The sequence below is a fragment of the Scyliorhinus torazame genome, chromosome 3, assembly GCF_047496885.1.
Source record: "Scyliorhinus torazame isolate Kashiwa2021f chromosome 3, sScyTor2.1, whole genome shotgun sequence".
Taxonomy (NCBI): domain Eukaryota; kingdom Metazoa; phylum Chordata; class Chondrichthyes; order Carcharhiniformes; family Scyliorhinidae; genus Scyliorhinus; species Scyliorhinus torazame.
This window is the reverse complement of record NC_092709.1, coordinates 154646006-154673516: the sequence shown is the minus strand read 5'-3', so window position 1 is coordinate 154673516 and position 27511 is coordinate 154646006. Positions and strand designations below refer to the sequence as shown.

At 48.1% G+C, this 27511-nt stretch overlaps 1 protein-coding gene across 12 annotated transcripts in view; it reads left to right on the top strand.

The window, feature by feature from the left end:
• The window catches only part of LOC140408764 (prominin-1-A-like), a 362788-nt gene extending 335782 nt beyond the window's left edge, over positions 1–27006 (top strand). For 11 of the 12 annotated variants that reach the window (XM_072496421.1, XM_072496410.1, XM_072496411.1 and 8 more), the window contains 2 exons: positions 1200–1244; positions 25969–27006. Coding sequence is in view for 1 of the 12 variants with exons in the window: in XM_072496419.1 (XP_072352520.1) it covers positions 1200–1221 (22 nt within the window). In the remaining 11 variants the exon portion in view is untranslated. Of the gene's footprint in view, positions 1–1199; positions 1245–25968 lie in introns of those variants that run through there. The other variant, XM_072496418.1, reaches the window with a different exon arrangement.
• Positions 27007–27511: the final 505 nt, after the last annotated feature.

The window sequence follows — 27511 nt, the reverse complement described above, 5'->3', positions numbered from 1 at the left end:
TTTGATGGAGTTTAGAGGATGAGGATGGAAATTATTGAAACTTGCAGAATACTGAGAGGCCTAGAAAGAATGGATGTGGAGAGGATGTTTTCAATAGTAGGAAAAACTAGAACCCAAGGGCACAGCCTCTGACTGAAGGGATGATCATTTAAAATTGAGATGAGGAGGAATTTCTTCAGCAAGAGGGTGGTGAAATTGTGGAACTCTTTGCTGCAGAAGGCTGTGGAGGCTAAATCACTGAATGTCTTTAAGACAGAGATAGATAGGTAATTGATGAGTAAGGGGATCAGAGGTTATGGCGAGAAGGCAGGAGAATGGGGATGAGAAACATATCAGCCATGATTGAATGGCGGAGCAGACTCAATGGGTCAAATGGTCTAATTCTGCTCCTATGTTTTATGGATGAAGTATGGACTAAAGAACACTGTCAAGGCAATAGAAACGTGACTGCAAAAATTGTTTTCCTACTAAAAACTTTGACCTGTCATTAAATAACATGGAGTCACTAAATGGTGATCTTTCAAAGTAAAATGTCCAGGATGTAAAATCTGCTCACAAAGTGATCCTGTATGTTGTGTCAAACAATTTCAACTCTAATTTGTAAGTTGCGCTTAATTTTTCACTTAATGCTTTTACGCCAATAGTAGTTACATCAAACTCTAAAAATGTCGATAAGCTGAATTCATCAATAGCACACTAAATTTTCATTTTTTAAAAAACAGCCAGCAGTTACCTGAGACAGATATGCTAAATATTGCTACAAAATTCCTCTACCCCATTAGAAAGAACCAGTCCCTATTCCTTACCCAGCAGTGTTGACCTTTCTTGTGTGTTTTATTATTGCCTCTTAGATTCCTCTAGGTAGTGGGGGGCAATGGCATTGCTTGCATTTCAGAACTGCAAAATGTTTTGTGCTTTGTGGAACGATGAAGTTTGGTTATTCAAGTTTTGTAAATATAAATGTTTAACTTAATATATATATAATCGTATTTAACAGCTGGCACTGCTAATAGATATGTAGTAATAACGCTGAAGAAATATTGACTTAAATCTTAGAACTTAACAGAACAGTTCATTTTGAAAGAAATCCTTCAATATATTGTGTAGATTAGATTTATTTTCATTAAACTTAAATGCAATAGCTACAATGCTGAAATGTTGTATGTCCTAACGTTTTGCATTTCTGTCTAAAATTGTAGCAGTATAATGGAATACTGGTAGATGCACTGGGCAGCTACTTGAAGGTAGGTTTCTTAAAACTGCAATTTTAATCAATTTTGATCTTTATAGAATTAAGATGCTGGTTTCACCAGAATATTTGGATACAATTTGTCCATCTTCATGCAAATACAAATGGAGATATTTGAATATGATCAAGGTGAAGAAAGGAGTTTAATGGCTCAATATGATATCTATTTCCTTGGATTATAAACTGGATGTTTCTATGTGTTTAATATAATAATCTCTTGATTAACACATTCAGTGTGAAATACTAAAAAGATCAATGTTGATCTTCAGTTTGTGTTCCAGGCGGTGAAAACGTGCGGGGAGCGATTCTCACAATCGGAGACTAAGTGCTCCTTCCAGCGGGAAAATCGGAGTAATTCCCACTGGCGCGAGGAGCAATCCTGACTTGCCGTTCAATGGCACTTAGAAAATGTTTTCCCCTCAATCAGGTTTTCAGTGCTATTCAGTGACACAGGTTCTTGCTGGACCCGAGGGGGGGCCGGACCTAATCTCTCTGACAGCTCCTGCTCCTCATGGATCAAAGCTTCATTTTTAAAGGGTGCCCCGATCTCAGAATGCTGCTGCAGCACCTGACCGCCCCCCACCCACCCCACCCTGGTAACTGGCAAGGCCCCAACCTCCACCATATATAAGGTATAGGTGGTCTGATTAGCAAGTTTGCAGATGACACTAAGATTGGCGGAGTAGCAGATAGTGAAGGGGACTGTCAGAGAATACAGCAGAATATAGATAGATTGGAGAGTTGGGCGGAGAAATGGCAGATGGAGTTCAATCCAGGTAAAGGCGAGGTGATGCAATTTTGAAGATCCAATTCAAGAGCGAACTATACGGTAAATGACGGAAGTGGTATTGAGTACAAGAGTTGGCAGGTCATGGTATAGTTGTATAAGACTTTGGTTTGGCCACATTTGGAATACTGCGTACAGTTCTGGTCGCCAAATTACCAAAAGGATGTGGATGCTTTGGAGAAGGTGCAGAGGAGGTTCACCAGGATGTTGCCTGGTATGGAGGGTGCTAGCTATGAAGAGAGGTTGAGTAGATTAGGATTATTTTCATTAGAAAGACTGAAGTTGAGGGGGGACCTCATTGAGGTCTACAAAATCATGAGAGGTATAGACAGGGTGGACAGCAAGAAGCTTTTTCCCAGAGTGGGGGACTCAATTACTAGGGGTCACGAGTTCAAGGTGAGAGGGGAAAAGTTTAAGGGAGATATGTATGGAAAGTTCTTTACGCAGAGGGTGGTGGGTGCCTGGAACGCATTGCCGGCGGAGGTGGTAGAGGCGGGCACGATAACAGCATTTAAGATGTATCTAGACAGATACATGAATGGGCAGGGAGCAGAAGGATACAGAACCTTAGAAAATAGGCGACAGTTTTAGATCGAGGATCTGGATCGGCGCAGGCTTGGAGGGCCGAAGGGCCTGTTCCTGTGCTGTAATTTTTCTTTGTTCTTTGTTCTATTCACTGACAAGGCCCCTCTCCTCAGTACCCTGTTTCAGCCTCCCTCCCCTCCTTAAATGCCTATCCCCGCTTCATCCCCTCACTCTCCCTATCACCTCCCCCAATATTCAATAAATCTTTATTAGTCTCACAGTAGGCTTACATTAACAATGCAATGATGTTACTGTGAAAATCCCCTAGTCGCCACACTCCGGCACCTGTTTGGGTACACAGAGGGAGAATTCAGATAGTCCAATTCACTTAACCAGCACGTCTTTCAGGACTTGTGGGAGGAAACTGGAACACCTGGAGGAAACCCACATAGACACTGGGAGAGCGTGCAGGCTCCGCACAGACAGTGACCCAAGCCGGGATCGAACCTGCGTCGTTGGTGCTGTTAAACAACAGTGCTAACCACTGTGCTACCTTGCCGCCCATTATTCTGGGTCTCGGGATTACTAGTCCAGTGACAATACCACTATGCCACCACCTCACCTTCAGCCACCGATTTCCCACCCTTCAGGCCCATCCTTTGGCAGTACCAACCTGGCATCTTGCAGTCCGAGATGTGGCAACGGGGTGAGTACTCTCCCTACAAATACCTCCAAGGCTCTGAGGGGGAGCACCTCCCAAGAATAACTCCCCCTCTGCACCCTGGAGGCATTTGTAGGGAGGGAACTCACCCCCTGCCACCCTTTGGACTGTAAACCGACAGGTCCCTATCTCAGGACTTACACCAATTCATGGCAGCAGGACTCTCCGTTAGGGGCGCCAGAGCAGCCCAGGAGGCAGGTGAATCAGGCATCCTCTGTGTAAATTACATTCATAAGACCATAAGACATAGGAGCAGAATTGGCCACTTGGCCGCGCCATTCAATCATGGCTGATATTTTCTCATCCCCATTCTCCTGCCTTCTCCCCATAACCCCTGATCCCCTTATTAATCAAGAACCTATCTATCTCTGTCTTAAAGACACTCAGTGATTTGGCCTGCACAGCCTTTTGCGGAAAGAGTTCCACAATTTCACCACCCTCTGGCTGAAGAAATTCCTCCTCATCTCTGTTTTAAAGGATCATCCCTTTAGTCTGAGGCTGTGGCCTCGGGTTCTAGTTTCTCCTACAAGTGGAAACATCCTCTCCACGTCCATTCTATCTAGGTCTCACAGTATCCTGTAAGTTTCAATAAGATCCCCCCTCATCCTTCTGAACTCCCAAAGAGTACAGACCCAAAATCCTCAACCGTTCCTCATACGACAAGTTCTTCATTCCAGGGATCATTCTTGTGAACCTCCTCTGGACCCTTTCCAACGCCAGCACATCCTTCCTTAGGTACGGGGCCCATAACTGCTCACAATACTCCAAATGGGGTCTGACCAGAACATTAACAGCCTCAGAAGTATATCACTGGTCTTGTATTCTAGCCCTCTCCACATGAATGCTAACATTGCATTTGCCTTCTAAACGCCGACTGAACCTGCGCGTTAACCTTAAGAGAATCGTGAACAAGGACTCCCAAGTCCCTTTGTGTTTCTGATTTCCTAAGCATTTCCCCATTTAGAGGACATCAGAAAGCTCATCAGGGTAGGCGGGCCGGGCAGGGAGACTCACAACGGGTTTCACGGCCAGCATGAAACTTGTTTTTGGTCCAGCGCCTGATTCACCAGGCCATCAGGATTCCCTCCACTGGCGGACTGATGTCTATTTCAAACTTTGTGATTAAGACATTTGGAAGAAAAACGCTAATTTCTTGTAGTGGATCACACCAGACCACAAATATAATGTAAAATGTATGTGTCGTCATACTCCCAGAGGGCCACAGGCTGCTCTCTTTGAGACTGGTGGTGATTGAACCTGAAGGTCACCACACCTCAGGCGATGGGCAAGGTTGAGAAGGCAGGGCTTTCATGAAAAATCTCAGCCAGTACAGGAATTGAACCCATACTTTAGGTGTCGCTTTGCATCACAAACCTTTAAAAAAAAAAAAAAAATTTTTAATTTAGAATACCCGATTATATTTTTTCCAATTAAGGGGCAATTTAGCGTGGCCAATCCACCTATCCTGCACATCTTTGGGTTGTGGGAGTAAGACCCACACAGACACGGGGAGAATGTGCAAACTCCACACGGGCAGTGACCTGGGGCCAGGGGCGATCCCGGATCCTCAGCGCCGTGAGGCAGCAGTGCTAACCACTGCACCGCCGTGCCGCCCAGATTGCAACACAAACCTGCCGTTTAGCCACTGAGGTAACGGATTCACATATATTTTTGCCCAATTCCCCTTCATTTCAACCTTTCCATTATATGTTGGTCCAAGCAATTGTATAGTCTCAGTACTCTTCAAAATTCTATGGTCGTGCTTACAGTTTTCCATCTTCAGGAAATTATCACCACCTGACTAATAATGGGCTACTTCACTATAATTCTTTATTCACTCGATGTCTCGATGAATCAACTGAAATTAAGATTTTTAAAAACTATTAAAAGTCAGAAATCGAAGGTGCTTCTATTCTCAACTTTGCTCATAACCGGGCAGCACGGTGGCGCAGTGGTTAGCACTGCAGTCTCATGGCGCCGAGGTCCCAGGTTCGATCCCGGCTCTGGGTCATTGTCCGTGTGGAGTTTGCACATTCTCCCCGTGTTTGCGTGGGATTCGCCCCCACAACCCAAAGATGTGCAAGGTAGGTGGATTGAAGACGCTAAATTGCCCCTTAATTGGAAAAAATGAATTGGGTACGCTAAATTTTTTTTTTAAACTTTGCTCATAACCATTAATGTTACCCCATCCCTGTGCCCAGAGTGAACAAAATTCCATTGGTCAGAAAGGGTTGGTAACTTCCTAATGCTCTGACCACAGTTTTTCTGCCCCATATTTGTTAAATTGTGTGCTGAGCACTGCGTCATGAACTCCAGGCCTGCAACATAAATCACTTTGCTAATCCCTGTCTTCCACTCCAAAGGAAAAACTGAAGCAGTCCACGTCCAAATGCAACAAGACCTGGACCATTGGGTGGGATTCTCCGCAAACCGGCGGGGCGGGCCACTCCAGAGCCGAGGAGTGGCGTGAACCACTCCGGCATCGGGCCGCCCCGAAGGTGCGGAATCCTCCGCACCTTCAGGGGCTAGGCCGGCGGCGGAGTGTTTCAAGCCACGCCAGTCGGCGCGGAAGGGCCTCCGCCGGCCAACGGAGTTGGCGCATGCGCGGGAGTGCCAGCATGTGCTGGTGTCATCCCAGTGCATGCGCAGGTGGTTCTTCTCCGCCCCGGCCATGGCGGAGGTTGACAGCGGCCGGTGCGGAGGGAAAGAGTGCCCCCATGGCACAGGCCCGCCCGCGGATCAGTGGGCCCCATTCGCGGGCCAGGCCATTATGGGGGACCCCCGGGCCAGATCCCTCCACGCCCCCTGAGGACTCTGCAGGCCGCCCATGGAGCCAGGTCCTGCCGGTAAGGACTTGTTGCGATTTACGCCGGCGGGACCCGCCGAAAACGGGCGGCCACTCGGCCGACCGGCGCGGCGTGATTCCCGCCCCTGCCAAAACCCCGGCGCCGGAGAATTCGGCAGCCTGCGGGGGAAGGATTAATGCCAACCCCCGGCGATTCTCCGACCCGGCGGGGTTCGGAGAATCCCGCCCCATATGGGCTGACAAATGGCAAGTAACACCCAGGGAGTTACTATTGACCAGATACTGTGGCTACAAGAACAGGTCAGATGCTAGGGGTCCTGCAGTGAGTAACTCACCTCCTGACTCCCCAAAGCCTTACCGTCATTTACAAGTCACAAGTCAGAAATGTGATGACATACTCTCCTCCTGACTGGATGAGTGCATCTCCAAAAACACTCAAGAAGCTTGACATCACCCAGGACATATCAGCCCCCTTGATTGGCATCCCTTCCACAAACGTTCACTCCCTACACCACAAAAGCACAGTAGCAAGTCGTGTGTACCATCTACAAGATGCACTGTAAGAACTCACTAAGGTTCCTTGAACAGCACTTTCCTAACCCATGACTGCTACCATCAAGAAGGACAAGGGCAGCAGGGACATGGGGACATCACCACCTGGAAGTTCCCCTCCAAGCCACTCACCATCCCTTAAACTATTTTTTTTTTAAATGCCAAATTTTAAAGACAGCATTGGTTATACCTCACAAGGGAAAAGGTGCTGATTGGTTGGCAAGTCGACTCTGGTCAAGACATTGCCATGGAAAATGTACCAAAAAACCATTGTCCCGACTCTAATTCATAAAAGTGCAATGCCTGGACATGTTTCTTTTGCCTGCACAGGACTGGTCCCTATCTATGAAAATATGGAGCTTCCAGCAAGTGTAAGTGAGCCACATTGTGAGCCTGACTGATAATTTTAAATTAGTTGTTAGTGTGATCCTTAATGCATATGGGATTATTCAGCAAGTGCTTTCCAATTGCAAAATCACATCTACGGCAGAATTCTCCACTCTTGAGACTGAGTGTTGCTACCGGGGCAGGATTCGTGGACTTCTATTACAGGAAAAATGGTGGCCTCGTCTGGACTGATTCAACGCCCGTTGAGGGTCTAGCACTGGTGCCACATGGAACACAATCAATTCAATGAGAAACAGTGCTGGATTCGCCGGGTTCGCGATTGACACTCAGGAAGCTGACAAACTGCAGCTGCAGAAGAACTAGGAGCAGGAGTAAGCCATCTGGCCCCTAGAGTCTGCTCCGCCATTCAATGAGATCATGACTGAACTTTTGTGGACTCAGCTCCACTTTCTGGCCTGAACGCCATAACCCTTAATCCCTTTATTCTTCAAAAACTATCTATCTTTATCTAAAAAACATTTAATGAAGGAGCCTCAACTGCTTCACTGGGCAAGGAATTCCATAGATTCACAACCCTTTGGGTGAAGAAGTTCCTCCTAAGCTCAGTCCTAAATCTACTTCCCCTTATTTTGAGGCTATGCCCCCTAGTTCTGCTTTCACCCGCCAGTGGAAACAACCTGCCTGCATCTATCCGATCTATTCCCTTCATAATTTTATATGTTTCTATTAGATCCCCCTGCATCCTTCTAAATTCCAACGATACAGTCCCCAGTCTACTCAACCTCTCCTCATAATCCAACCCCTTCAGCTCTGGGATTAACCTAGTGAATCTCCTCTGCACACCCTCCAGCGCTAGTATGTCCTTTCTCAGGTAAGGAGACCAAAACTGAACACAATACTCCAGGTGTGGCCTCACTAACACCTTATACAGTTGCAGCATAACCTGTCTAGTCTTAAACTCCATCCCTCTAGCAATGGAGGACAAAACTCCATTTGCCTTCTTAATCACCTGTTGCACTGGTAAACCAACTTTTTGCGACTCATGCACTAGCACACCCAGGTCTCTCTGCACAGCAGCATGTTTTAATATTTTATCATTTAAATAATAATCTCTTTTGCTGTAATTCCTACCAAAATGGATGACCTCACATTTGTCAACATTGTATTCCATCTGCAGGACCCTAGCCCATTCACTTAACCTATCTAATTCCCTCTGCAGACTTCCGGTATCCTTTGCAATTTTTGCTTTACCGCTCATCTTAGTGTCGTCTGCAAACCTGGACACATTGCACTTGGTCCCCAACTCCAAATCATCTATGTAAATTGTGAACAATTGTGGGCCCAACACTGATCCCTGAGGGACACCACTAGCTACTGATTGCCAACCAGAGAAACACCCATTAATCCACACTCTTTGCTTTCTATTAATTAACCAATCCTCTATCAATGCTACTACGTTACCCTTAATGCCATGCATCTTTATCTTATGCAGCAACCTTTTGTGTGGCACCTTGTCAAAAGCTTTCTGGAAATCCAGGTATACCACATCCATTGGCTCCCCGTTATCTACCGCACTGATAACGTCCTCAAAAAATTCCACTAAATTAGTTAGGCACAACCTGTCCTTTATGAACTCATGCTGCGTCTGCCCAATGGGACAATTTCCATCCAGATGCCTCGCTATTTCTTCCTTGATGATAGATTCCAGCATCTTCCCTACTACCGAAGTTGGCCTATAATTACCTGCTTTCTGCCTACCTCTTTTTTTAAATAGTGGTGTCACGTTTGCTAATTTCCAATCCGCCGGGACCACCCCAGAGTCTAGTGAATTTTGGTAAATTATCACTAGTGCATTTGCAATTTCCCTGGCCATCTCTTTTAGCACTCTGGGATGCATTCCATCAGTGCCAGGAGACTTGTCTACCTTTAGCCCCATTATCTTGCCCATCACTATCTCCTTAGTGATAACAATCATCTCAAGGTCCTCACCTGTCATAGCCTAATTTCCATCACTCACTGGCATGTTATTTGTGTCTTCCACTGTGAAGACCGTCCCAAAAAACCTGTTCAGTTCCTCAGCTATTTCCTCATCTCCCATTCTTAAATCTCTCTTCTCATCCTCTAAAGGACCAATATTTATCTTAGCCACTCTTTTTTGTTTGATATATTTGTAGAAACTTTGATTAACTTTTTATATTCTGAGCAAGTTTACTCTCATAATCTACCTTACTCTTTATTGCTTTTTTAGTAGCTTTCTGTTGCCCCCTAAAGATTTCCCAGTCCTCTAGTTTGCCACTTTGTATGCTTTTTCCTTCAATTTGATACTCTCCCTTATTTCCTTAGATATCCACGGTCGATTTTCCCTCTTTCTACCGTTCTTCCTTTTTGTTGGTATAAACCTTTGCTGAGCACTGTGAAAAGTCGCTTGGAAGGTTCTCCACTGTTCCTCAATTGTTTCACCATAAAGACTTTGCTCCCAGTCTACCTTAGCCAGTCTACTCTCATCCCATTGTAATCTCCTTTGTTTAAGCACAAAACACGAGTGTTTGATTTTACCTTCTCACCCTCCATCTGTATTTTAAATTCCACCATATTGTGATCGCTCCTTCTGAGAGGATCCCTAACTATGAGATCATTAATCAATCCTGTCTCATTACACAGGACCAGATCTAGGACCGCTTGTTCCCTCATAGGTTCCATTACATACTGTTCTAGGAAACTATCGTGGATACATTCTATAAACTCCTCCTCAAGGCTGCCTTGAGCGACCTGGTTAAACCAATCGCCATGTAGATTAAAATCCCCCACGATAACTGCTGTACCATTTCTACATGCATCCGTTATTTTTTTGTTTATTGCATGCCCCACCATAATGTTACTATATGGTGGCCTATAGACGACTTCTATCAGTGACTTTTTCGCCTTACTATTCCTGATTTCCACCCAAATGGATTCAACCTTATCCTCCATAGCACCGATGTCATCCCTTACTATTGCCCGGATGTCATCCTTAAATAACAGAGCTACACCACCTCCCTTACCACCCACTCTGTCCTTAACTCCCAGTCATGACCATCCTTTAACCATGTTTCAGTAATGGCCACTAAATCATAGTCATTCACGATGATTTGCGCCATCAACTCATTTACCTTATTCCGAATACTACGAGCATTCAGGTAAAGTACACTTATATTGGCTTTTATACCTCTGTTTTGGATCTTTTTTTAAAAAAATATTTTATTGAAAATTTTTGGTCAACCATCACAGTACATTGTGTATCCTTTACACAATAATATAACAGTATAAATAACAATGACCTGTTTTATAAACAAAGAATAAATAATTTTTAACAAAAACGAAAACTAAAACTAAATGGCAACTGCCTTGTCTCAGATAAACACTCTCCAAAAATATGATTTAACAGTCCAATATACAATTATTTATAGCAACAACCTATACATATTATACATATATATTAACAACCCTGAGAGTCCTTCTGGTTCCTCCTCCTCCCCCCCCACCCCCCCCCCCCCCGGCTGCTGCTGCTACCACCTTCTTTTCCATTCCCTCTATCTTTCTGTGAGGTATTCGACGAACGGTTGCCACCGCCTGGTGAACCCTTGAGCCGATCCCCTTAGGACCAACTTAATCCGTTCCAGCTTTATAAACCCTGCCATGTCATTTATCCAGGTCTCCACCCCCGGGGGCTTGGCTTCCTTCCACATCAACAGTATCCTGCGCCGGGCTACTAGGGACGCAAAGGCCAAAACATCGGCCTCTCTCGCCTCCTGTACTCCCGGCTCTTGTGCAACCCCAAATATAGCCAACCCCCAGCTTGGTCCGACCTGGACCCCCACTACCTTCGAAAGCACCTTTGTCACCCCCACCCAGAACCCCTGTAGTGCCGGACATGACCAGAACATGTGGGTGTGATTCGCTGGGCTTCTCGAGCATCTCGCACACCTATCCTCTACCCAAAAAAATTTACTGAGCCGTGCTCCAGTCATATGCGCCCTGTGTAACACCTTAAATTGAATCAGGCTTAGCCTGGCACACGAGGACGATGAGTTTACCCTACTTAGGGCATCCGCCCACAGCCCCTCCTCAATCTCCTCCCCCAGCTCTTCTTCCCATTTCCCTTTCAGCTCATCTACCATAATCGCCCCCTCGTCCCTCATTTCCCTATATATATCTGACTCCTTACCGTCCCCCACCCATGTCTTTGAGATCACTCTGTCCTGCACCTCATGCGTCGGGAGCTGCGGGAATTCCCTCACCTGTTGCCTCGCAAAAGCCCTCAGTTGCATATACCGGAATGCATTCCCTTGGGGCAACCCATATTTCTCGGTCAGCGCTCCCAGACTTGCGAACTTCCCATCCACAAACAGATCTTTCAGTTGCGTTACTCCTGCTCTTTGCCATATTCCAAATATTCCATTCTCCCCGGGGCAAACCTATGGTTATTTCTTATCGGGGACCCCACCAAGGCTCCCGTCTTTCGCCTATGCCGTCTCCACTGTCCCCAAATTTTCAAAGTCGCCACCACCACCGGGCTTGTGGTGTATTTCTTCGGTGAGAACGGCAATGAGGCCGTCACCATAGCTTGTAGGCTAGTCCCCCTACAGGACGCCCTCTCCAATCTCTTCCACGCCGCTCCCTCCTCTTCTCCCATCCACTTACTCACCATTGAGATATTGGCGGCCCAGTAGTACTCACTTAGGCTCGGTAGTGCCAGCCCCCCGCTATCCCTACTACGCTGTAAGAATCCCTTCCTCACTCTCGGGGTCTTCCCGGCCCACACAAAACTCATGATACTCTTTTCGATCCTTTTGAAAAAAGCCTTCGTGATCACCACCGGGAGGCACTGAAACACAAAGAGAAATCTCGGGAGGACTACCATTTTAACCGCCTGCACCCTCCCTGCCAGTGACAGGGATACCATGTCCCATCTCTTGAAGTCCTCCTCCATTTGTTCCACCAATCGCGTTAAATTTAACCTATGCAATGTACCCCAATTCTTGGCTATCTGGATCCCCAAGTAACGAAAGTCCCTTGTTACCTTCCTCAGCGGAAAGTCCTCTATTTCTCTGCTCTGCTCCCCTGGATGCACCACAAACAACTCACTTTTCCCCATGTTCAGTTTATATCCTGAGAATTCTCCAAACTCCCGAAGTGTCCGCATTATCTCTGGCATCCCCTCCGCCGGGTCCGCTACATATAACAACAAATCATCCGCATACAGAGATACCCGGTGTTCTTCTCCTCTAAGTACTCCCCTCCACTTCTTGGAACCCCTCAATGCTATTGCCAGGGGCTCAATCGCCAGTGCAAACAATAATGGGGACAGAGGGCATCCCTGCCTTGTCCCTCTATGGAGCCGAAAGTATGTAGATCCCCGTCCATTCGTGACCACACTCGCCACTGGGGCCCTATACAACAGCTGCACCCATCCAACATATTCATCTCCAAAACCAAATCTCCTCAGCACCTCCCACAGATAATCCCACTCCACTCTATCAAATGCTTTCTCGGCATCCATCGCCACCAATATCTCCGCTTCCCCCTCTGGTGGGGGCATCATCATTACCCCTAGCAGCCTCCGTATATTCGTATTCAGCTGTCTCCCCTTCACAAACCCAGTTTGGTCCTCATGGACCACCCTCGGGACACTATCCTCTATCCTCATTGCCATTACCTTGGCCAGAATCTTAGCGTCTACATTTAGGAGGGAAATAGGTCTATAGGACCGCATTGCAGCGGGTCCTTTTCCTTCTTTAGGAGAAGCGATATCGTTGCCTCAGACATAGTCGGGGGCAGCTGCCCCCTTTCCTTTGCCTCATTAAAGGTCCTCATCAGTAGCGGGGCGAGCAAGTCCACATATTTCCTGTAAAATTCAACTGGGAATCCATCCGGTCCCGGAGCCTTCCCCGCCTGCATGCTCCTAATTCCTTTCACTACTTCCTCTATTTCAATCTGTGCTCCCAGTCCCACCCTTTCCTGCTCCTCCACCTTGGGAAATTCCAGCCGGTCCAGAAAGCCCATCATTCTCTCCCTCCCATCCGGGGGTTGAGCTTCGTATAATTTTTTATGAAATGCCTTGAACACTCCATTCACTCTCTCCGCTCCCCGCTCCATCTCTCCTTCCTCATCCCTCACTCCCCCTATTTCCCTCGCTGCTCCCCTTTTCCTCAATTGGTGGGCCAGCAACCTACTCGCCTTCTCCCCATATTCGTACTGTACACCCTGTGCCTTCCTCCACTGTGCCTCTGCAGTACCTGTTGTCAGCAAGTCAAATTCTAGGTGTAGCCTTTGCCTTTCCCTGTACAGTCCCTCCTCCGGTGCTTCCGCATATTGTCTGTCCACCCTCAAAGGTTCTTGCAGCAACCGCTCCCGTTCCTTACTCTCCTGCTTTCCTTTATGTACCCTTATTGATATCAGCTCCCCTCTAACCACCGCCTTCAGCGCCTCCCAGACCACTCCCACCTGGACCTCCCCATTATCATTGAGTTCCAAGTACTTTTCAATGCACCCCCTCACCCTTAGACACACACCCTCATCTGCCATTAGTCCCATGTCCATTCTCCAGGGTGGGCGCCCTTCTGTTTCCTCCCCTATCTCCAAGTCCACCCAATGTGGAGCGTGATCCGAAATGGCTATAGCCATATACTCCGTTCCCCTCACCTTCGGGATCAACGCCCTTCCCAAAACAAAAAAGTCTATTCGCGAATAGACTGTGTGGACATAGGAGAAAAACGAAACTCCTTACTCCTAGGTCTGCTAAATCTCCACGGATCTACTCCTCCCATCTGCTCCATAAAATCTTTAAGCACCTTGGCTGCTGCCGGCCTCCTTCCAGTCCTGGACCTCGACCTGTCCAGCCCTGGTTCCAACACCGTATTGAAATCTCCCCCCATTACCAACTTTTCCACCTCTAGGTCCGGGATGCGTCCTAGCATACGCCTCATAAAATTGGCATCATCCCAGTTCGGGGCATATACGTTTACCAAAACCACCGTCTCCCCCTGTAGTTTGCCACTCATCATCACGTATCTGCCCCCGCTATCCGCCACTATAGTCTTTGCCTCAAACATTACCCGCTTCCCCACTAATATAGCCACCCCCCTGTTTTTCGCACCTAGCCCCGAATGGAACACCTGCCCCACCCAACCTTTGCGTAGTCTCACCTGGTCTATCAGTTTCAAGTGCGTTTCCTGTAACATAACCACGTCTGCCTTAAGTTTCTTAAGGTGTGCGAGTACCCGTGCCCTCTTTATCGGCCCGTTCAGCCCTCTCACGTTCCACGTGATCAGCCGGGTTGGGGGGCTGTTTACCCCCCCCCCTTGTCGATTAGCCATCCCCTTTTTCCAGCTCCTCACCCGGTTCCCACGCAGCTGTGTCCCCCCCAGGCGGTGCCCCCCCCCCGCCCATCCCACCCCATACCAGCTCTCCCCAGCAACAGCAGCCCAATAATTCCCCCCTCCCACCCCCCCCCCCCGCTAGATCCCCCACTAGCGTAGTTACACCCCCCATGTTGCTCCCAGAAGTCAGCAAACTCTGGCCGACCTCGGCTTCCCCCCGTGACCTCGGCTCGCACCGTGCGACGCCCCCTCCTTCCTGCTTCCCTATTCCCGCCATGATTATCATAGCGCGGGAACCGAGCCCGTGCTTCCCCCTTGGCCCCGCCCCCAATGGCCAACGCCCCATCTCCTCCACCTCCTTTCCTCCCCCCACCACCTCCTGTGGAAGAGAGAAAAGTTACCACATCGCAGGATTAATAACATAAAACTCCTCTTTCCCCCCTTTTTACCCCCCTCTTCGCCCCCCATACTCGCCCCACCACTTTGTTTCAAACGTTCTTTTTTTTAATAACCCGCTCATTCCAATTTTTCTTCCACGATAAAAGTCCACGCCTCATCCGCCGTCTCAAAGTAGTGGTGCCTCCCTTGATATGTGACCCACAGTCTTGCCAGGTGCAGCATTCCGAATTTTATCTTCTTTTTGTGAAGCACCGCCTTGGCCCGATTAAAGCTCGCCCTCCTTCTCACCACCTCCGCACTCCAGTCTTGGTATACGCGGATCACCGCGTTCTCCCACTTACTGCTCCGTGTTTTCTTTGCCCATCTAAGGACCATCTCTCTATCCTTAAAACGGAGGAATCTCACCACTATGGCTCTAGGAATTTCTCCTGCTCTCGGTCCTCGCGCCATCACTCGGTTTGCTCCCTCCACCTCCAGCGGACCCGCCGGGGCCTCCGCTCCCATTAACGAGTGCAGCATCGTGCTCACATATGCCCCGACGTCCGCTCCCTCCGCACCTTCAGGAAGACCAAGAATCCTTAGGTTGTTCCTCCTCGCGTTGTTCTCCAGCGCCTCCAGCCTTTCCACACATCGTTTATGGTGTGCCTCGTGCATCTCCGTCTTCACCACCAGGCCCTGTATGTCGTCCTCATTCTCGGCAGCCTTTGCCTTCACGACCCGAAGCTCCCACTCCTGGGTCTTGTGCTCCTCCTTTAGCCCTTCGATCGCCTGTAATATCGGGGCCAACAGCTCCTTCTTCATTTCCTTTTTGAGTTCTTCCACGCAGCGTTTCAAAAACTCGTGTTGTTCAGGGCCCCATATTAAACTGCCACCTTCCGACGCCATCTTGGTTTTTGCTTGCCTTCCTTGCTGCTGCTCTAAAGGATCCACTGCAATCCGGCCACCTTCCTCTCCTTTTTCCATCCGTATCCAGGGGGGATTCCCTTCTGGTTCACCGCACAGTACTTTTAGCCGTTAAAATTGCCGTTGGGGCTCTTATTAAGAGCCCAAAAGTCCGTTCCACCGGGAGCTGACGAAACGTGCGACTCAACTGGTCATCGCCGCACCCGGAAGTCTCTGTTTTGAATCTTAACACCTTGATCAGGAACCTCTCTTAAGTTATTTTTCCTCTTTACTTTTCTCCTAATTTTCTTTGTCGTTGAACCCATATCTTCATGTAACAACCTGCCGCGTCGCTTTACATTTATGTTTTTACTTCCCGTTTTATTCCTTTTAGTATTGTTGGGCCTATTCACTGAGCTCCCCTCAGTCACTACCTTGTACTGTCGCTCTTTTTGATTTTTGACTATGGCTTCTCTGCCTTACACTTTCCCCCTTACTGACTTTTGTTTCTGTTTCTGTCCCTGTTTTACTACCTTCTGACTTCCTGTATCGGTTCCCATTCCCCTGCCACATTAGTTTAAACACTCCCCAACCGCTCTAGCAAATAGCCCCCCTAGGACATCAGTTCCAGTCCTGCCCAGGTGTAACCCGTCCAGTTTGTACAGGTCCCACCTCCCCCAGAACCGGTCCCAATGCCCCAGGAATCTGAAACCCTCCCCCTGACACCATCCCTTCAGCCACGTATTCATCCTATATATCCTGTCATTTCTACTCTAACTAGCACGTGGCACCGGTAGTAATCCTGAGATCACAATCTTCTAGGTCTGATTTCTTAATTTCCTTCCTAGCTCCCTGTATTCTGCTTTTAGGACCTCATCCTTTTTTTTTAACCTATGTCGTTTGTACCGATGTGTACCACGACCACTGGCTGTTCACCCTCCCCCTCCAGAATGTCCTGTACCCGCTCCGAGACATCCTTGATCCTAGCACCAGGGAGGCAACATACCATCCTGGAGTCTCGTTTGTGACCACAGAAACGCCTGTCTTCCCCTGACAATTGAATCCCCTGTAACTATTGCACTGTCACACTTATCACCCCTCCCTTCTGCAGCAGAACCAACCGTGGTGCCATGAGTTTGGTTGTTGCTGTTTTCCCGAGAGGCCATTCCCCTCAACAGTATCCAAAGCGGTATATCTGTTCTGCAGGGGAATGGCCACAGGAGATTCCTGCACTACCTGCCTCGCTCTCTTGCTCTGTCTGGTGTTCACCCATTCCCTTCCTGCCTGCGGAGTCTGAGCCTGCGGTGTGAACACCTCTCTATACGTGCTATCCACAATGCTCTCTGACTCGCGGATGCTCCACAGTGTCTCCAGCCGCCACTCCAGCTCTGAAACTCGAGCTTCCAGGAGCTGTAACCGGAGACACTTACTGCACAAATGCTGACCCTGGGGGCTGAAACTGTGCCCAGCCTGCCACATGGAGCAAGAGGAGCAGACCACGCCTTGGAGCTGCCTGCCATGATTTATTCCTTTAAATTAAACTTTTGAAATTAAACTTTAGAATGATGTTTTTGTGTCGGATTAGATCCAATCTCTTGTATACTATATAATTAGCTTTATCTCTGAGTATTTATCTTGCTTGATCTGACAACAAATTAAATAGTTATTTAATTAAAATTTAAAAAGTTATTTAAATCAACTTAAAAATAGTAATTTGAATCAACCCAAAATAGTTATTTAAGTGAGATTTTAAAATAGTAATTCAAATCAACTTAAAAATAGTAATTTGAATCAAATTAAAACTAGTAACTCCACAAATATTCAAATTTAGCCCGGTCTGCCTTTCAGCCAATCAGGTCACAGTCTCCTGTGACGTCACTTTATCGGGTTTTTTTCAATTTTAAATAAACAAACATGCAAGCAGCTGTCCTACCTGCAGCGCAGTGTCCCACGCAGGTCCGCTCCTCTCTGCTCCCGGCTCTCCTCTCGATGTTTCAAACACTGAAACTCCCGGCTCTCCTCTCGCTGTTTCAAACACTGAAACTCCCGGCCCTCCTCTCGCTGTTTTAAATACTGAACCTCCCGGCTCTCCTCTCGCTGTTTTAAATACTGAAACTCCCGGCTCTCCTCTCGATGTTTCAAACACTGAAACTCCCGGCTCTCCTCTCGATGTTTTAAACACTGAAACTCCCGGCCCTCCTCTCGATGTTTCAAACACTGAAACTCCCGGCCCTCCTCTCGCTGTTTTAAATACTGAACCTCCCGGCTCTCCTCTCGATGTTTCAAACACTGAAACTCCCGGCCCTCCTCTCGCTGTTTTAAATACTGAACCTCCCGGCTCTCCTCTCGATGTTTCAAACACTGAAACTCCCGGCTCTCCTCTCGATGTTTTAAACACTGAAACTCCCGGCCCTCCTCTCGATGTTTCAAACACTGAAACTCCCGGCTCTCCTCTCGCTGTTTTAAATACTGAAACTCCCGGCTCTCCTCTCGCTGTTTTAAACTGCATATACATACTGCACTCTCTACACAAACCATCCCAGCTAACAAGATGGCAGCAAGGAGAACAGCACCCCGTTTTACTGAGGCCGAGCTCAAGACTGTGCTTGGCACCATGGAGGAGAGATGGACGACCCTGTACCCTGGCCCGGGAAGAACGCTGCCACCCGCCATCATTCGCCGTGCTTGGGTGCAGGTGGCAGAGGCCATCAGCGCCATCAGCAACACTGTCCGGACTGGCCAGCAGTGCCATAAGAAACTGCATGACCTCCTCGGGGCGGCCAGGGTGAATAGTCAGCACTGTGCCTCTGGCACCAACTCCTGACCCGCACACCCGCAACATCAACCCCCCACTCGGAGGGCGACCGAACGCCACCCTGCACCACATGGCAGCACACAGCGGCTGCAACAGAAACCACCAGCTAACCACCCCCTGGGCTGCATGCATCGGACTGTCTAACACTGCGTTTTCTGTTTCCACAGCCCCCCGGAGAAGGCTGGCAATTACCGCCGGGAGCAGGAGAAGACTGGAGGGGATGGACCCTCACCTCAGCAGATCAAGGGGCCCTGGACATGGTCAGTGGGCCCGAGGAAAAGGTGGTCAGGACCTGCTGGTAATGGGCTGGGCCCTTCTGGTGTCCCTTGACCCCAGTCACAGCCAGAGCCCCAGGTGCCGACCAGTGATGATTACACCGACACGGACGGGAGCCACCAACCCAAGACACCCCGGAGCTCAATTCCCGGGATGACACTGATTTCCAGTCACAGCTGTCTCCAACACCCTTCACCATCCCAGAGACGCTCACCTCGGCAGGGCACTTTAATTAAGAGGCTCCTGGGACAGCACGTTGAGGTAACAACTCCTGAGGGGGTGGACGATCGGAGGGCGGGTCGCCCAAACTGGGTTTGGGCTTCTGGAACGGACAGTCTCATCGATCGTGGCGATGCAGTCGCAGAGCCAGTGAATACATGAGTATCCAGTACCTGCGGGTGCAGACGAAGGAGTCCAACCGTGTGCAGGAGGTGGTGCCACCTGGGCCAACACTGTATGGGTGGCATCTGCAATGAAGGCCTCCCATGGGCAGCCATGTGCCAGAGCCACCTGGACATTGCAGCAGCGCTCCTGAGCGTGGTCCAGGTGTTGGCCGATGTGACACAGACACAGAGGGTAGTGGCCCAGTCCCAGAGGGATGTGGCACAGTCACTGGCTGATGTGGCTCAGTCCCAGATGGAGATGGATCACCCAGTGCTCCATGGCCGCAAGCATGCAGACTCTAGTCGAGATGGCAGCGGGAGCCCAGGACTGACAGTGGCGGGGGTGCCTCGGGGGTTAGCTCCATTTGCACCCCCATCCCATGAAGTAGCCCAAGGGAGGTGGTGATGGGGCCCATACCGGTGACCCCCTCACGGAAGGTGCCGATACACCGCAGCACCTCAGACTGTCCCTGGCGCATTACATGGGCAGTGGGCAGAACAGGGCGGCACCATGCCACCTGGGACACCGGAGCAGCAGCCGGGCCTATCCAGACCTGGTCGCCCCAGAAGATAGCCAACAAAGCCGACCCAGATCACAGCAGGCTGCCTCCACTCCTGACATACTGTCTGGGGATCCACCTAGGCACATAGCATTAGGGCCTGTAAGGCCAGAAAAGGACACACCAGTAAAATTGGCACAGGTGCAGGGCAAAGTTCAGCGATAGGGGCTAGGACACAAATCTGTATATATGTATTCACATTAAACACCTGTGCAGATTGTTACTACATGCCTTGGTGCTCTGTCAGAAGGGTGTGAGGGGTCGGCTTCTCTGGGTTGGCCGCAGGCAGAGTGGGAAATGGTCGAACGTTATGTGTGGGCTTGGCTCAGGGACCGCAGTTCAGCCACCAGATAGGCGTCATCAAACACGACCGCAGTGGATAACCCCCAGGAGTCAACGCCCCCAACCGGGGATGCGCCTCGAATAGGCCGCTAACCGTCAAGTGTGCCAGGAAGAAGGCGTCGTGCAAACTACCCGGCTATCAGGCGCAGATGTGCATGATGCGAGTCTGATGGTCACACACCAGCTGCCCGTTCATCGAGTGGAACCCCTTTCGGTTTGTGTAGAGCGGCCTGTCATCTAGAGGTTCTTCTAGGGTGACATGCATCCCGTCGATCACCCTCACGACCCGGGGCATCTCGGCGATGGCGGCGAGCTCCACTGCCTGGGCATCCTGGTGGGCTCGGTGCACATTGAAATGGATGTATTGTGCCGACTGGGCATATAGGGCCTCCATGACAGCACTGATGCACCTGTGCACCGAGCTCGATGAGATCCTGGACAGGTCCGCACTTGGCACCAGGAAGGAGCCCATTGTGTAGACATTTAGGGCAACCGTCACCTTGACGGCCATTGGGAATGGGTATCCTCCCCCATACCCCTACAGTGCCAGGTGCGTCATGATCTCGCAGATATGTTGCACTGTCCCCCGACTGACACTGCCGATACATGCAAGATCATGCGGTGCCTCCTTTGCACCTCCTCCTTCTCCTTGGCCTGTTGGGCGACCGGTTCTCCATCCTCAGAGACTGCATCCTTTCCCTCTGGGGGCAGGCTCCATTGCTTCAGCTTCCCCCTCTTCGAGCAACTCCAGCTCGTACGGCTTGGTGCATTCCCCAGGGCTGCGGCGACTAGGAGGAAGGCCACAATTGTTTGCAGGAGATGAAAGGCCGACATGTTACCATGGTGCGTACCCGTGTGCCTTACCATGTGCAATGGGCCACATGGCCCCGGTTAACACTGTGGACTCTGCCCCGGCATGTCCCCAGCCTGTCCCCCATCCCCACACCCCTGGCCCCATTGGTGCCCGATAGCATGGGGGTCTCTGGCCCGAGTGCCCGTCATTGCTGCCAGGGGTACCGTCGGCTGGTGCTGCCCATGCCAGCGGGATGCCCTGCAGCCCTCGTCCGGCAACCCCCCCCCCCCCTCACCCGCAGGGGCTACCATGGGTGGTGACCTTGGATGGACCATGTGACGCCCTGCCGGTGGATGCCACCTGTTTGGGGGGGGGGTGATATGGCGGGGGGTGGGGTGCGAGGATGGTGATGTAGGCAACCATACAGCCGTTTCACCTCAGCCGGTCCCCCCTCCCCCTCCAACCCCCCCACACACACACCCTCGACCCTGGCACACGGCACCTACCAGCAGCCTGTCCTGCCAGTGTCAGGACCGGCAGCCCACAGTCACGTCTCTCTTTGTCCTATCTCCTCTGTCTCCCTCATCAGCCATGGTGCCTGTTTCTCTATTTTTAAAAGCACAAGTGAACCTTGTTGTCAGGAATTCCCCCCAGTGGAGGCGGAGAATCAAAGGGTCTGGTTTAGCACAGTGGGCTAAATAGCTGGCTTGTAAAGCAGACCAAGGCCAGTAGCGCGGGTTCAATTCCCGTACCAGCCTCCCCGAACAGGCGCCAGAATGTGGCGATTAGGGGCTTTTGGCACCGGAGAATTGCAATTTGGCATGGAACCGGCACCGTCATGATTTTGGCGTCAAAACCGATTCTCCGCCCAATCGTGGTTTGTGATTCTGCCGTCAGCTGACAGAGAATCCCGCCCCTAAAATGGATTTTCCAGCATTTTCTATTATTGGAAATTACTTGTTCATTTTATTTTTTAAATATATCTTTTCCAGGAAGCAGCTTTCATGTTTCATAGAAATATATTTTAATTGCTGGAAAAGGTTTAACTTTGAAGACTGTTTTGAAGCAAGTGTTCAGAAATTCTAAAGTTAGGTCACACAGTTACATAGAACATACAGTGCAGAAGGAGGCCATTAGGCCCATCGAGTCTGCACCGAGCCACTTAAGCCCTCACTTCCACCCTATCCCCGTAACCCAATAACCCCTCCGAACCTTTTTTTGGTCACTAAGGGCAATTTACCATGACCAATCCACCTAACCTGCACGTCTTTGGACTGTGGGAGGAAACCGGAGCACCCGGAGGAAACCCACGCAGAGAACATGCAGACTCCGCACAGACAGTGACCCAGCAGGGAATCGAACCTGGGATCCTGGCACTGTGAATTTTTAAAAATAAATTTCGAGTACCCAATTCATCTATTCCAATTAAGGGGCAATTTAGTGTGGCCAATCTTTGGGTTGAGGGGGTGAAACCATCACAAACACAGGGAGAATGTGCAAGCGCCACACGGACAGGGACCCAGAGCTGGGATCGAACCTGGACCCTCAGTGCCTTGAGGCAGCAGTGCTAACCAATGGGCTACCGTGCGGCCCCTGCATCTTATTAAAATTGCCCCCTCTTCTCCTGAAAGCATTCTTCCTTCTTAAACAGTCTGTTAAAATCCCAGTTGGTGTTATAACTGGACGGAAATATCCCAGAATGGAACCTGCCTCAAGAGAATAACTTTTATTTTATCTTTATAAGACGTGGAGGAACAGAGTGACAGGACATCTAATTTGTTTTACCAACAAAGAAAAAAACATTTATCAACCTTGAAAAGTTGATTATTCAATATTCCTTTCTCTCCCTTAGCTTAACAAATACACACCAATTTTGAGATTAACGTTGATTACAAAGGACATCTTAAACAACAGTGGTCTCATTAACACACAAGTCCCTTTTAAGCACACAAGATGAATGTGGTAAGACGCACTCCTCCCTGAACTCAAGTGAATGTCTGTGGATTTATTCTCAAAACTCCCCTCGATGTTTCTTATGCCGTGAGTCACCTTGTCTCACTGAACTTTGGCTTCCACACAAGTGATTTCAAGTTCCCCTATCAAAAATCCCACTTGCAAATCTTATTGTAAATTATGCTTTCCCTCCATTCTTTCATCAAAGTTTTGCTTTCAGGTTTCAAACCTCTCCCATCTGATTTCCTTTGGCTTAAAAGCTTCTACGCAAGCTCCAAGGTCCACCCACCAATTTCCACAATTATTTCAAATAGTGTCTCCCAAACTGTAGTAATTTCTCAGAAACCTCAGCACTACTGCTGATATCTTTCTGCTCTCTGTCTATCCAATGCTTTTTCAATTCTGTGACTTTACTGAACACTAATCTGTTCTAGTTCCCAGTTTCTTCTCTTCCATAAACTCCAGACTTCTTTGAAATATCTCTTTATTTCACTAGTTTCCTTAACTAGCTGGATTTTAGATTTCCAGCATCTGTTTTCTCCATTACTCCATAGTGTGGCATTTCTTCTAGCAAGGCTGAGGGAGATGTTCCCTCTTCAGCCTTCTAAAACCAACTGCTTCCAGTAGAGCTATGAGAGTTGTTGTCTCTCTCACCACCTATTTCCAACTGCAATCAAATTAGCCAAACTAAAACTTAAAAACCTCTCTTCCTTCCAAGGTCCTAGTTGCTAAAGAACCACTGCTGGTTTATTTACTCTTCACTCCGTAGCTCTCTCTAAGCACAGTAGAATTACAGTTAGAATTGAAAATCATAGAATTTCTACAGTGCATAAAGAGGCCATTTCTCCCATTGGCACTGACCCTCCAAAAGAGTGCCCTACCTACGCCCACACCCCCGCCCTATGCCCGTACCCCCACAAAACCGACCCATCTTTGGAAACTAGGGGGCAATTTAGCCTGGCCAATCCACCTGACCTGGAGAAAATCCACGCAGACACGGGAGAAAGTGCAAACTCCACACAGGTAGTCACCCAAGGCTGGAATTGGACCAGGATTGCTGGTGCTGTTTTACCCTTCCAGGCACAAAAACATTAAATTAAACCCACTTAGAACCATACCTTATTTCTAATGTTTACCAATACAAATATACATCCCTTAAATCTACCTTTGTTTTTCCAACAAATCTCTCACGGGTGAGGATAACTGGCTTCCACCCTGGTATGATGAGTTCTGAGATGGCTGATAAGTCCAAAGCATGATGTCCAACCTCTGCCACATGTGAGGCAGGTATGTTTGGAGCCCAGTCACTTGTGCTCTCTACCAGCATGGCCTTGGTGTGGTGAACCTTGTGTTGGGTCAAGGGGGTTACCCTCCCTCCCCACAAAGGGTACCCCCTTGGCCCACCACAAGATCCACCACACCAGGGCTACGCTGGAAGGGACCAGCCGAACCCAACCGAGGGCCAACACCCTCACAATGCATTGCCTGCCCATCCCCCTCTACCAGATCCCGCTCCGGGACCCTTGTAATAGGGGGACCCCCCCTCAGGGACCACTGTGATTGGGGGATTCCCCCCCCCCCCCCGGGACCCCTTGACCACAGGGACCCATATAATAGGGGGGACCCTCCCCACAGGGACCCCCTGCTTAAAATCATCCACTCTCCAGTCATCAAAACCTATTTGCATTTATTTGTATGCCACCATTATCGTGCATCATGTTGCCAGTGGGGGGGGGGGGAAAATCGGTGTATTGTGTTTGTGCCGGTGCCCGGTGCCATCCCGATTTTCCCCCGATGCCCAATTCTTCGGCCCATCGGGGAACTCATTCTGGGCATCCTGGGACGAAGAATCCCACCCATAGTCTCCCAAATGGAGAACTTTTCCCTTTATCTCTAAATTAATAAATAGTTTGCGCATGTTTAATATGTAACTTGTGTGAAATACATTAATGTGAGGAAAGAATTCACTGCCATTGTAAAGGAAACTGCAGACCTTTAATGAAGAGCTGTCCTTAAATTTAACCCAAATAAAACCCAAGGTCAAGGAAGCATAATTTCATTTTTTGATTATGATTTTTATGGATTCACTGTTCTACATGTCTAATTTATCTTGGAGCAAATCAGAGAGTACTCAGTTTTAAATCCAAGCTGTTTATTTACAGAACTTCAAAATATCTCAGCACTTACAGCATATTATACACACATGTGGTGGAATCTTACCAGAATTTGGCAAAGTGTCAGGCTCAGATGGAAAACTGGCGAGTAACTCTCCAGTTGCGCAGAGCAGTTTTCTCTCCAAATATTAAGCCTCTTAGAGTGAAAAAAGTGAGGGACGTAGTTTGTGCCATCACTCTGGCAGGCAGGGCATCATAGAGCCAGCAAGCAGCTCCACAGAGATCAGGGTGCCATCTTTAAAGGGTGCTCTGATCAGAACTGTAGCCTAATGACCCGCAGACCCCATCACTGAGCCTTCAGGGGTTCTCCTTCCCGCACCTACCCCCACAATCTTCACCCCCTCTGAAATTCTTCAACGGCACACCTCCCCCTCCCCAACATCAACACCACAGGGGTATAGCCGTCATTCTCCTACCCTCAGTGTTCGCTCTTCCCCCCCCACCAACACACATCAAAGCACCCCCCATGGGGCTCCCACTAGGACCCGCCTCAGCATGTGTCAACTTGGCAGGCAGTGCCCCCAGGGGCTATACTTCCCTCTGTGCCCCTGAGAGATCTCCTTGACTGTCTTACCTCTGGCCAAACTTGCAAACCTCGCCGATGTGACATTACATTTGCGAGGTATGAAAATTAAGTGAGGGGGAAATCATGTGGCAGGGGACCCATTAATAAGATGGAAATTGATGGAAATGCATTCAACTGAGGCTCACACCCTGACGTGCCTGGTGAGGGGCGGTGAAAATTGGGAAATGCAATCTCTCCGCCGAGAGTCAGTGAAACGTGGCAACCCTGCACGTGGGCAAAGGTCAACAAAATGTTTTGTGGGCCTACTCAGAACCCAAATGGGCCGTATGTGGCCCCCCACTGTTCTGGAATCTTTTCATATTTCTCTAGCTCCACCCAAATTTTAAACAATCGAGCAAGTGTGCAAGAATCAGTGAACAAACAAACATAATCAAACACAGATCAATCAAACTATTGAACCCTCCAATGACTTGTGTACTCAAATTTCATTATTGCTATTACTTTTTTTGTCACCAACAGGAGGACCTTCATGCATTTTGGTGGGCCCAACAGTTAATTGATATCTGCATCCCCTGTGGAAGGCCTTCAGATGAAGCAGTTTCAGCGCATCTTTTAGTTGATGTGCACCTTATTATCCTATTAGTTGACATATATTGCGAATAAACAGTTGAACATTTGGGGAGTATTTTCTAGTTTCTCTATTCACTACATCATAGAATGGTGTTTCACTGCTTAAAGTCACAAGGTCTCTTTCTGCTCATACTTTGTTATCTTAGCACTTTCATTATACTAAACCTTTTGTTACATTTTTTGTTTTATGAATAATCGAAACTTTGTAAACTGTTGTCATAATCTGTTGATTTTGGATATTGTGCAATCTAATGCTGTTGAAAGAATCATTTTTGTAATTCCTAATGTAGATTGTTTTGTATACATATGCTGTGTGATCAAGTTAACTATTTTATGTGTTCAGAAAGTTGAATTAATTTACTAATCCTTAAATGTAAAAATACATTTAATAATGGAAAGCCTATTACAGATGGTAGATTTTGCTGCTGTGTTGTATGGGGAGGTGTTCAAACTAATGAAGAAATTATTTCGGTGGGGAGAAATGATTTATTGCAGTTTATCAAGCTTTTTGTTAAATGAGGTGCAAGTTTTTGAGAACTTATTTGCAATGAGCTATTATACAAGAATATCCGAATACTTTTCTAAATTATCTGTTATCTTTAACACTTTTGTTTGAAGATGCTTATGCTGCCACTAATGTAGAGTATTTTAATGAAATTAGTTCAACCATTGAAATAACTGTACCACTGCCATAACCTAATAATCATGTGCACCAATTTATATTTAAGGTGTGCAATATCCAACGTATTTGATCACTAATTTGTCTCTGGTATTATTTAATTCAGCTTCTCTCATTGTTGTGTAGAATGTGCAAATACGGTATGATTTAACCACAACTTTTTTAGAATTGAATTTGTATATATGTTCATAGTTGTAGATTTCTGGGATCTTCTATTTTGAATATTCAATAAAATGTCTTGGATACGAGGTATTTTGTTAACTGTACTTTCTGCAAGTGGGATAAGTGGCAGAAGCTCCTCACTACAATAATATATAGTCAAATCTCTCAAACTACAAGCTTAGAAATTTGCTGTCCCTGTATCTTTTATAAATGTGTTTTCTTCAAACCGATCCCCACCCCCCCACCCTGAAGTTTCATTGTACCATGCATCCTTACTTCAACAAAAAAGCTTGAATTCTCCTGTTTTTCATTTCTTTGGCAATTTTGCTTGTTAGCCATATACTAGAAATTGTGCAGAAGGAATCCTGGCTGCCTTCCACTCTCATCTTGTTTCCGGTGAGGAAAACTAACTATGTGAGGAACTGAAAAAATTGTCGTTTGTCACTCAGGATTTCACATTTTTCTGTACTCTTGTCAGCCTACATCAGTACTTCATTTTACTCTGCCATTAAATACTTTGTATGGATTTCTGCTTTAACTTTAGAACATAGAACATAGAACACACAGTGCAGAAGGAGGCCATTCGGCCCA